The sequence below is a fragment of the Teleopsis dalmanni genome, chromosome X (genome assembly GCF_002237135.1).
Source record: "Teleopsis dalmanni isolate 2A chromosome X, ASM223713v2, whole genome shotgun sequence".
In the NCBI taxonomy this organism is placed as follows: domain Eukaryota; kingdom Metazoa; phylum Arthropoda; class Insecta; order Diptera; family Diopsidae; genus Teleopsis; species Teleopsis dalmanni.
In genome coordinates this window covers 64,713,616-64,726,492 of record NC_051848.1, presented here as the reverse complement: position 1 = coordinate 64,726,492, position 12,877 = coordinate 64,713,616, and the positions used below count along the sequence as shown (strand labels likewise).

The 12,877-nt window shown below is 32.9% G+C and overlaps 1 protein-coding gene across 1 annotated transcript in view; it reads right to left on the bottom strand.

Annotated features, from left to right (window-relative positions):
• Positions 1–12,877, bottom strand: part of LOC119687573 (Down syndrome cell adhesion molecule-like) — a gene marked incomplete at its 5' end in the record, with an annotated part of 80,039 nt that continues 67,162 nt past the window's right edge. Inside the window, 8 exon segments of the mRNA XM_038101931.1 lie at positions 1–1,521; positions 6,337–6,415; positions 6,477–7,052; positions 8,356–8,614; positions 8,683–8,861; positions 8,927–9,205; positions 9,264–10,616; positions 10,701–11,168. Coding sequence (XP_037957859.1) covers positions 663–1,521; positions 6,337–6,415; positions 6,477–7,052; positions 8,356–8,614; positions 8,683–8,861; positions 8,927–9,205; positions 9,264–10,616; positions 10,701–11,168 — 4,052 coding nt within the window.

Below are 12,877 nucleotides of genomic sequence, written 5' to 3'. Positions count from 1 at the left end.
TAATAATTTTTATATATTAATCGATTTTCAGATATTGACTAATGTTTTTGTAGGGTGTTTTTTAAGTCTGTATAAACAGTCATTTTTGTTCATTGACGCCACAACCGTACATTTTATTTTATTGAGAACACATTCTGATCTATGTGATATGCAGAATTCTTCATTCTTCTAATTTCAGTTCTGGTGATCAGGTCTATTACCATTTCAAAATTGTATATCGATATGTTTTATATGCTTTGGTCTATGTTCTGTGAAATTTTAACTTTTCGTTCCGCAGCTAAATTTAAATTAAATTAAAAAAGAAAGATGCTGAAGAAACAAGTCCCTTGAAGTGAATATAAAATCTAATACAATTTCAGATTTAAATAATTACTTAACTGTGTACTAAAAATCTTTATATAAGAATGGTCTATTGACCCTCAGGGCTAATAAAATATTTCATATAGTCTATAACCGGCTATGGTGAATTTCCAATTGGCACATATCGATGTACTCTGAAATTGTGGAAACTTTCTCTGTGATGATCAGATCATGATAGTTGTGTGATCCTTTTTTCGTGCTATAATGGTTCCTTAATGTCTTCTAATTTCTAATGGTATAGTTTTTATTTTGACGATTAATATTGTTTGAATATGCTAGTTTTATTCTAGTTTGTTTCAGACTTAAGCTTTACCCATAGATATGTTGTCACTAAATGCTGAGGGAGGGCTTAAATTCTTTTCGGATATTATGTGTTGAAATTCATCTGGTACAGTTGTGCCAGCATGCGCGCCAATGAAATTGTTGGCGTTTAGGTTTTGCATGTTGGTGTCATAAGCTTTGCCTTTTGGGAACATATGTCCAGCCATAGTCGAGCCTATGGCAAGTGTGTCAGCATTGCTAAGAGTTTCCATTGCGCGATAATCAAAAAATGTCGACATGTTGTCATTTGGTATGCCTAGCAAATGTAGTGGTTCAATGCTGTGTGGCAGATGGTGCCGATAGTTGTCTTGGACATCAACGCCAGCACCGCTGAGATGTTGCTTTTTGTCATAATTTGTTGCTAATAGTTTACCCTTTCGCCGTGGAGTTATGGTGAGAAAGTCGCCATAGCTCTTATTATGGCAAGCTAATGATGGCATAATATTACGTTTTTGATTTAAACGTTCTTGTGCGGTGGTGACGTTATTAGGTGTAGATGTCGCTGTTGTTTGCTTTAGTATTTCGATATATGAACCCGATTGGACAATATGCGTGGGGGGGATGCTGCCAGGTGTGCATTGGAAGTCATTGGAGATGTCGCTGCTGTTGGAATTACTATCGGTAGTTTTTGCTCGAATTTTGCTGGATACACTGCTGGGCATATTTGTATTGTTGGTTGAATTTTGGGAAGATGTGGATGATGTTTGTCGCTGGTGATGATGTTGCTGATGTGGAGATTGCGACGAGTTGCAGCCTGTTGCGGTTGCTGAATTTGATTGTTTGTGCTGCTTTGGTGGCGGGTCAAAGAGCCGGTAGTCGAAGGGCACGGGGTCCATGCTGCTGTTTTGAAAAAAAAAAAAAAAATCATAGGTTTTTGTTTGTTCATATTTTGTGTGCATAATTGTGGACATTTAACAAAAATAGTTTTAATATTTAATATAGTAAACAGTATAAGAATTTTCGATTTTATATACAAAAGTTTTCGATTAATATACTACAAAGGGATCGTGAATATTACGAACGTGCAGTAATCTAATTTTTTATATTAAATATAATATATATATATTAAAATAATAATAAAATAAATCTATAAAACTGTACATTAAAAAAAATTGAAAATGGAGAGACAGAAGAAAGTAATTATATTACAATGAGTGGGTTGGGTTAGGTTAAGAGTGTGTCTCCTATAAAGTCCACGTAGACCGCCTGTGGGTACGTTGCGTTACTACCATAGGTTTTGTTCGAGAATTTTATATGGTGTTCGATATCAATTTCTAATAATTCTTCTAAGTCTTCAAAATTGAATTTTTCAAAAATTGAAAAGCTAATCCCCACAAAGGCTAAATATCTCCGCAATAGGTGAAAGTTTTAAAGACCTTTAAGTCTTTATGCAGGTCTACCTATTAAACAATAATAGGGTTATAAGAGATTTAATATTTAAGCTTTCGGCTATACTCAATTAAATTAGTTTCCCATTTTAAATGGGTAGTTGGGTTATTGTCAAATTTGTTTTGTCTATGCATTAGACGTCTCATCTTGCCACCTTATTTGTACTTTTTTGGGAGAGAGATGAGGGTTTTATAAGTTTAAAAGTATTGATTAATACGTATATACCTAGAGAATTAGCCATACAGTTCATGGCTGATTATTTGTGTTGATTTATGAAGTACAATGAACTGCATTGTATTAAGTAATTACTATAGCATTATATCTAAATGACAAATGCTAATCTTATGTCTGCTTATTTTGTTTTGCAACATTACTTGGCTATAATTACAGAATCTAACAACAGTTTCTGTTAAATATCTCTCTTATAATATACGAGCAGTAACTTTAAAACTCAACCTTATTATTTTGTTTGGATTGTCTGTTTAAATATTATTCTGACCATAAAAGCAAGAAGAGTTATTTTGTAGACATAGTAATTATTGAAGATGTGGTTTCCATTTTGTTCATTAATTGTTGCTTTAGCAGCACAGTCATATATGTAAAATCGATTAAAAGAAGATTAAGTACGGTATATAAGACTTTTAAAGAAGTTGAGCTTAAGCTTCCTGTAATTAAGAGATAGGATGTTGTTTAAACTTGATCCAGCTTAACAACCGTACTCTTCAATTTGAGCAATAGCCATTATGTAACTACGTAAATTGGTTTTGGTGCGACAGTAGAGTTATAGTAATAATCGTTTTAAAGCCTCATTTTTTATTTATTGTATACATGCAGGTGTAGATTACCGTAGTAATACATCTGTTATCTATAGTAGTGTTCAAACGGATTTGAATTAAGCCAAGATAGTTTGCTGTGTCACAGTGTCAGAATTTTATTCTCTGTCATTTCTATACAATTAATAAATAATGCAAACTTAAATTTTAAAAATTAAGACTAAAGTAAAAGCAAAATGCAGTTTAATCAAGTTTTAGGGGGAACACGGTCTACGTTTCAGAGGCACATGTCTACGTCGATTAAATGTTGTTTAACAACCGCGTCGTAAACGCGAAGGAAAAACAACAAAAGTGTTTTAACTAACTACTTTTTTATAACTAAAATAATTAGAATACTTAAAAATTATTAAATTTATAATACAATTTACATTAAAAGTGTAAGCAATATGAATATGTTCTTAAAGTGTTAACAAAAATCATGCAATACTAGATGTTGTAAACGATTAAAGGGATAAAAATAAGTAGATTGGTGCAAATAACATTTGAACTCCTAAAATAAAATTCCTAAACGTTTAAAAGGGATTTAATACTTAATTTAGCTTAGATCAATTTATTTAACAACATAGTTTAACATGATTTTCATTTCCCTAACGCCGCGGTTTAAGAACTCTTATTTTGGTATATTTCAATGTTCTGGAGATTTCGGGATTTTCACAAGAACTGTCAAATCATCGTTTGCTTTATTAATATAAAAATTGTAATATTAGTTGCTGCTAGATGGCGTGTGTACTTTTTTTGTCAGAGTGATTAATGTAACAACATCACAACTCTAAAACTTAATACTACGAGAACTACGCTTTATCGATATACATGAAGAACACTGAAAATGACTGCTCAGGAATTGAAATTTACCAAAATTTATTAGCAAAGCACGGCACCTGGAAAATTGTAGTACCCCTTATAGTTTTTTTCACTCCAAAACATATATATTTCAAAAGTGTTTGAGGTGTTAAATTTGGTCAATAGATTTTTAAATTATTATGATAAATTGGATAACTAATAACTGTTAGAATTATAATGTTTTTTATGAAAACATTATAAACTGACCCACATTATGTGAGATCTAATAAAATTTAATATTGGAATAAAGTGAAGTAAAATTAATAGCAAACAGTTTTCCACTTCAAATAACTTTTACATATAGTTTTTAAGTTCTCACTCTGTAAATTTTAAATCTATATAATAATAATTATCATAATTGCTAAAAAATATTATGATTTTATATTGTATGCAACATGAGTCCATTAACCATTCTTCTACAACAATAACGATTGATAACAATGGAACTCATCTATGAGATTTTATTTAGTATTAATTAACCAAAGCATGTGTTGCTTATCAATTACACTAGCCGACAAAGTTTTTCCTTTAAGCCAAATTAATTTTACCCGATAAATCCGAAAATGTTAACACTATATGACACAGAGTTTTCGAATATTTCTTTAAATCACCTTGTAGATGAAGAAAATTTTAAAAAAATATTGCAAATATGATATCCTTTCAATTGAAAGGAAGAGAGGAATATTTGAGGGGGGTAAAAATGTTTATCTATTTAATCGTAGCAAATTTGCTAAAAAATACGAAATCCATATTGCTAAAAATAAAAGACTGTTCGTTAGCTCTTTAAAACCTCAATTTTTGAATATTAAACCGTTCCTGCCAGACACCCACATGTCTAGCAGAAAAACGGGCTGCAGATTTAAGCTCAGCAGCTCAAATTAATCTAAAACCACCGAAAAACAGAACTACTTCACTTTTGAAGCACATGTAATACAAACGATAGATTCGAGCATTTTTCAAATCTTCCTTTTTCGAATTTTTCGATGTCTATTTGGTGAACAATAGGTTTCAAAAAATTTTCGAAAAGTTGAAGATTCATTTTTCAAAAGTTATTTCAAAGCAATACTGTAGATATTTTTTAATCCAAAAAATAATTAAATTTTTAATCAATTGAATTCTTTAGAATACAGCTGTTTCGATACCGTCAAAAATTCGTTATCAGTGGTATTTAGAAGTTTTTGGACTTAAAAATATTTTCAGTATACTTAGTAGTATTTATGTACCATCAAATTTTAAACTATTTTTTAAACAATTCTTATGAAAAATAAGCAATCTATTGTGACTTTAGTATAAATTGATAAAATGATGCAATTGAATGTTAATTTTATTCTCTTCGTCAAATTCTTAGTCCCATTTAATCGATCCCATATTATGAATAGATTTACCATAATACGAAAAGCATTCGATATTTTAACTATGTATGTACATCGGTAAATAGTTTTTATCTTTTTAGAACTTTCACTTGATTATCATTTTCGGATTTAGCGGCTCAAAAAATAATTTAGAAATAAATTAGTTTAATTTTGACCAAAAAAAAATGTAGTGAAACTTGTCGGATTGTAATCTCTCTAAAGTCTACCAAAGGAATTATTAAAAAAGGTGAGAGATAGAAACCAAAAACACATTTAAAAATGATTATATTCACAACTATTTGCTCTTGCCTAGAAGAAAGTGAACGTTTGTGGTATCCGACAATATCGCTACTACCGCTTCCGCCACTACCCGATGACTTGATATGGATTAGAGCATTGGGGCTACTGCGTGAACTGCTGCTTACAGTTGTTGTTGCTTTTTGGTTAGGAGTCATAACGAAACGTTCGTGCTTGGTAGATGATGATGATGATTCATAACGAAAAGGTGGTGACGGTGAAAGGGGACGCATCGGTGTTTGTAAATTTGTCGTAGTTGTTGTTGGTTGAATTAGTGGTGGAGGCTGTGATTGTGATACTTGTAGAGGTGATGATGATAAGGATCGTTGCTGTTGCAGCAAGTGCAGTTGGTGAGAAGCATGTTGCTGGTGGTTTTTGGGATTTTTCATAACTTTTTGTATTGGTTGGGGTGATGATGGTTTAGCTAAAATTGGTAGTTGTTTAGGAATAATGGGTTGTGCTTGATGGGTTGCATGCGCGTTTGACGACATTATTTTGGAGGGTATAATAGCATGGAAAAATGATTTTGGAAATTTGTCAGTAGGTATTTGATGTTTGTTAGATTTTTTTGTAGTAACTTCGGTAGTAGCAGAGGTGAGACACTCTTTTTTAGAAGTGCGTGAGCTCTCTTTCGTGGAATCTTTCTTGCGTATCGCCAAAATATTTTCTACATACAAATTACATCAGAATTTTATGGTTCTGCATAAACAAATTATTTATTCTACAGGAAACTATAACAAAAATAAAGTTGTCTTATTGCAATATTTAATAGTAGCATTCAGAGCCACTTGAACGTTTATTAAGTATAATATTAAGGGAAATGGGACATTCGGAAGAGTGCAGGTTACAGTGGTTTTTTTAATTTATTACGTGAATGGAAATGGACTATTGGGTATTTTTCATAAAGTTTGATTATTTTTAATATAAGCAAAATAGGTACTAACTTACTATGAAGTTGCGGCCTGCTAAAAACCGACAGGCGTTCCTTATTACTACCGCTGCGAGGACTGTGACCGTGAGCTGCTAAAACAAATTCAATGTTTTTTTTATTTTTAATATATATTTGTGCATATTAAGTACATACGATTAAATCCTGAATCATCTAATTGATTGTTAGAGTCTCTACCACTACGCGAGTCATCACGTATACGCTCTCCACTTAAATCGCTATCGCTGTTGAGACTGTCGTACTCTTCCGATTCAGATTTGATTGCTTTAGAACGCCGTTTATGACGCTTCTCAGTATTAGTGTGACTACATTCTGCTGATGTTGTCCCGGGCATATTACCTATATTTGCACTTGAAGAGTTGTTGCCACCACCAATACTTGCTGAAGCTGACCGTTTAACCTTGGCACCAGAACTTGTAAGTGTGTTATCATCTCCGGAGCGTGGATCAAACATGGGTTGCATTCCTTTTCGGTTGAGTGGTATATTGGCCGATTGATTTTCATGTTCTGGTAAATGGAATGTAGCATAAGGATAGATATCTTCAGAGTATTCAGGAATGCGCTCAAGTCCAGCAACCGATTCTCGTGGTGATTGCTGGCAAGTTTTGCGCACCGTACCGTAATATTGTTCACGATGTTGTATGTCCTTTCCGTCACTGCCACTATTTGGTCGCATGGAATCCACATTACGGCTAAATAATTGGCGGGGATCTGAAATAAAACAAAGGTAAATATTTTTTTTTTTCGAAAGTTATTTGTTTTATAAACTCAAATAAAAAATAAAATTAAACTTTATTTAATTGTATTTATTAAGTATCATACAGAAATCTTTGATATTATATTCATATTGTAGGCAGAAATGGGGTGGAGTAAACAAGTAATTTTTAAAATTGTAACCAAATGTTGAATGAACGTGAAGTTTTATAAAATGATCTGTGGGATTTCAGCGAGCACAGAAAAAAAAATCAGCATCGAATTCATAAACCATCCCTAAAAACCAAACATCCTAATAGCGCCACAAATAGACAATGTCATAACACAGATAGCGTTGTTGTTAAGTCATACATGAGGAGTTGGCGGAATTTGGCAATAAGTAACAGTTGAGTAAGTAGTTATATCTGAGAGTACATTAAGTGATATAATTTCTGACCTTCTAAATGCTTATATTCTTATCTGAAACATATTTCATGTACTTATAACCGAATTTTAGTAAATACACGGTTTCATTTATTATATTGAACTTTCTACGGTACAGAACTTATCATCATACTTAGAAAAAATTGCGAAGCTGGCTAATGAGGTAGGATTTCTAGCTAATGGAACTGAATTCTACTTCAGCATTAAGTGAAATATATTACCGCGATTTTGTTTAATTTTTCAAATTTAAATTTATCAACATTAAAATAACTTATACCATGTTTCCACTAGTCTCATTTAGGCACTTTTGCTCATTTAGGTCACTAATAAAGACAATTTACCATACAAAGAGCTTTTATATAAATGAGCGCATTATAAATAAATAAACTGATTTGAAGTGAAAAATGTCGAATGCAACCCTTAAAAATAATTTTTTCATAAGGGAAATTACCAAATATATATCGTTTCAAATATATATCGTATGTTCTATATGTAAAATGTAAACAAACAAGCTATTTCTCATGCATAAATTAGTTGATGCCAATGGAAACGATCAAATCTTAATTACATTAACATAAGTAGTTTTAGCTGCAGTGGAGTTATTTACTTCATCTAACGCCATGAATATGCACCATTTATTCGTAAATATGTAGAATAAAATGAGTTCAAGTTAGCTGAAGTACATAATCAAGGTTTTCAGCATTGACGCGTTTTAATAAGAAAATTAAAAATGACACTAACCCTTTTGACATTTTTAGAATCAAATATAATAAGAAATTTTTAATATTGAAAGTCTTTGGGTTGTAATTAAATAAAATTTCTAATCATTATTCCAACCAAAAAAAATTATTTTCACCAAATCAAAATATGTACTTACAATTTTTAAAGCAAATGCATGCACCGACCAGTGCAAGTATTGTACCAAAGACTGATGTTATGATAACCGCTATTAAATGAGCATCCCTGAACAAAGACCGCACTTCTGGCATATCTGTCTGATCCAAGTCAGCGGAAACACCATTAAAATGCAAAGTTTCAAAATAGTATTCCTTGACTGTTGAGCCAGCATTATTATGAGCAGTAACACGTAAATTATATGGTGCCCCAGTTTCCAAATCTCCAATTGTATATCGAGTCTATTGAAATACAAAATAGTATAACATAAAATTATTTCGATAATTATTTATATATCACAGGTACTCACGTGTGTTTCTATACGACTAGAAACAATAATCCAATCACTAGAAATACCATAACGCTTAAACTCTATGCTGAAGTATAATATTGGGCAACCACCGTCTTGCCACGAAGACAGTTCCAATAGTGCGGATGTAATATTTGGTCGTATAAAGCTTTGTTTATGTGGTCCAATAGGCTTGTTACCTTAACCAAGTTAAAAAACAAAAGAAGCATGAGAAAAATTTGGTTTTGCAAGAGGAGAATATTACCTTTTGTTTTCGCCGTCTCAATAGCACTAGTGTCGCTAGTTCCAATTTTGTTGAATGTCATAATTGTAAATTGATATCGAGTACCGCATTGTAAATTTTCCAACAGATGAGAGCTTATGCGGCGATCTAATTGAATTTCTTCCCAATCGCCAAATTCTTTTCGAAAAGTAAGTGTGAAACCACGCAGAGGAGCACCACCTATATCGTCAACACGCCATTGTAAAGATACTGAGTTGGTAGTACTGCCAATAACTGAAAGTGTTGGGGCAGCTGGTGGTACTAAAAAAAATATTATGGATATTTAATATATAGTATTAAAAACAAAGATTCTTTCTACCTTGCACAAATAACTGATATACGATGTGATCAGAACCAATTGCATTCCTTACCACACAAGAATAATTGCCCTCATGGGTGCGTTGTATGTTACGCAATGTTAAAGTATTGTCATTACTGATTTCTAAGCGGAAATGCTTTTTGGAACGAGCATTGAGTACCTTCCAATCTGTTTGTGGTTTTGGATTTCCTACAAACACACAAGCTAACTTCATGTCTACACGCCAACTGACGCTCAAGGTTTGGCTGAAGGATATAATCGCGGCTGGTATTGAAGCGCTTGGTATTAATTTAATCACCGGAGTACTGGGACCTTGACCTACTCTTGTTGATGCAGTAACCCACGCTTCGTAGGTTTCGCGCGTTGTTAAGTCTTTCGCTTCAAAATGACGGTTATGCGCTGGAAGTACTTCCTTAAGTATTTTTAACTCCTGACCTTTGTCAAGAATGCGTATGTATACATTATATTTCGTTACAATACCGTTTGGTCGTCTTGGTGGAAGCCAACTTATTATTACTGATGTTTCACTGCTTACAACAGATTTAACACGTTCAGGCGCATCGGGAACGGCTTCTTCTGTAGTACAAGACACGGTTGGACTCACTACACCTTCGCCAGCTCGAGTAAACGCTAGTACCTGCACGCTGTAATTTGTAAATGGTTGTAGTCCATGCAAAACAGTACTCAAGGCTGAAGTTATTTTTGTCTCGCGAGCTCCATACTCCGATTCAATGTTTCCAGGTTCGTAAAGTAATTTATACCCTTGTATAATACCATGATTAGACTCTTTAGGTGGTGCTTGCCACGAAATTTGTATATTTTGAGCTGTAAGTGCAATGCATGTCACACCTTGAGGTGGTGCTGAAGGCACGTCTTCTAAGGTATGACCTATAGCAACCTCACTAGGTGGCCCATCACCTTTTATATTGAATGCTGAGACTGTAACTGAATATGGAGTATATTTCTCCAAACCAGTAAGGCGAAAATCATTTAAACCTTCTCCACCTAAACTACTAACTTTTGTAAAATTTTGTACACTATCTGCGGTACCATGTCTTTGATAAGTAATAGTATAACCAAGTAAATCACCATTCCAGCTTTCGCGTTCGGGTGGTCGCCACGTTATTAGTAATTGTTGGGCACCTAAAGGTTCGGCAGACACGTCCTGAGGACGACCACTAGGTACTTCAGCATCTGTTTGTACTAATAATATATCACTAGGTGCACTGGTTCCCAAATGATTTTCTGCATAAAGTCGAAAATGGTATGCTTGTGCTGGACGTAATGAGCTGATCTGTGCAGTCGTTTTGTCACCTGGCAGTAATTTTTGATTGTTATGTTCATGCCAGACATCTGCGCATTTAAAAAAGCAAACCAAAAAAGAAATAGTGTAATTAATATCTGTTTTACTGTATTAAGTAAACTATTTCAACTAACCACTTGCTTTCTTGTATTGAAGTATATAATTGGATATAGGTTGTGAATCTCGGTTATTTCCACCACCGCCACCCATCATTATCGAATCTTGATCATTTGGTGACCAAGCAAGTGTAACTGAACGACTTCCTAAATCTGTTACGTGTAAATTTACCGGAAAATTAGGTGGTTCTTGCACCTGGAGATGTATAATAGCTCGATCATGACCATATGTATTGCTTGCAATACAAGAGTATTCTCCACGATCGCTAAGAGTTGTTTGTAATATAGTCATCTCCGAAACAATTCCACGACTCAGTGGAGAGTCTTTTATATGATAACGTATATCGTACGATGGATCAATGCGATTTGCTTTGGCGCGCCAGGATATATCTAATGGCTGATCACCATCTGCTTCACAACGTAAAGTAACTCTATCACCACGACGCACTGTCATTTGTTTCTTGGAGATTGTGACCGAAGGCCCAACTATATTTCAATGAAAAATTAATCAGCAAGCTTATTATTTGTTAACGTGTAAAATTTTTGTAGTTATCTTGACGTTGTTGGTAAATATCTGTCACCTTATATAGAGTTTACATTTATTTTGATTATAATAACTTAAACACACTCTATTTTTTGAAATGGGTAATCGGGCTGGTTAATTAGAGTCATAAGAATAAACAAATTTTTTTTATAATTATTCTTAGACAAATTAATTTATTATCATCAATTTGATTTTCAAGTATCTTGAAAATTTTGGTGGGTCATCTCAAACTAGAAATGTCAGATCCAATACGCTAGTGTCACCTTTAGACACGGACAGCAAATACCAATGCTAAAGGCAACTATATAAGATAGTTGTTTCATAGAATTTATGTACTTATCACAAAATTTTTTTGGCAACAAGTTTTCGATTTTTCAGACCTGAAATTTTCTTATTTTAAAACAACTAATTGAAGAAAACTCTCCAATATTTCCTTGGGTGTGGGTGTGAACATAAATGATTAATTGCTCATTTAGACACTCAGTTGATATATGTGAGAAAAAGAGCTTTCTAAAAATTTAAGACAAATGTTAGACCTCTTTGGACACCTATATGTTATATTTTAGGCGACAAACGCATTGACTTATAGATGTTGATGTTGTCGGTTGGTTGAGGTTTTTCATTTACTTATTATGTATCATCAATAATAAAGTGTCTCTATTTAAGTATTATATATAGTCTCCTTCGAAAACTCGATAGTCTGTAAATTTTGGTTTTCTAAATGTTTTACAAAATGTCTATATTATATAATAGCTTTAAAGTTTTGGTATTAGCTGTCACAAAGATCTATTAACCAGGATAAACAAGAAGCTGTAGAGTCTTTTCAAATGAGTAAAAAAATTTAAAGCAATTCTGTTGGAATGACCTTTTGTGAATTAACAATACGACAATATTAAGTTTACGAAATAATATCATTACAATGGACTTTGATATAAAACAATTTCAAGTTCTTGTTGATTGTATCAATAGTGCACATAGTCATTTCGGTTCGTAGTAATAGACGGTCAAAGAAAACATCCATATATTGGTTTAATATAGGGTTTTCAGAGAAAAATCACTGGCAGTACATTCTCATTTTTTTGAAGAAGCACTATTGACTGTACAGCTTAAGAGTAGTTCAATAAATGCAAATAATGTCCCGAATTCTGTCCTGAATGTTTATGTGTTTATTTTCAAGGGATCGCTTACTAACCCTTCAAATGAATCGGTGGACTTGAGTATCTTAGCCTTACATATTCTAATGAAACCATTTTAATTTACAGAGTGATGCTTTCCGGAATGTGAAAGTTTGCTATAAGAATATTTTCTTGCGTGATGATCACTAATTATAGTGAAGGTACATTTTTATAGCTAAAAAAAGGAACGTTTACCTGGTTTGTCAATTATGTGTGTAAAATATAATGCCAAATAATAATTTCAAATTAGACTTCAAAGCGATAGAAATTTTTGTGAAATTGAAGTACCAGAAGAAACTAATATTAACATAAGTCCACCTCATAAAATAGATAACACTTCATTAAAATTTGATTTCCAATAAAGTGCATTTTAAAGCCATGTCATTCACATTCATATGCAGTTTTTTTTTTTTTGGATTTTTAAAAGGTACCCACAGTTTGTGATGCCCAGGATCTTCAAAATAGGCGACATAAGG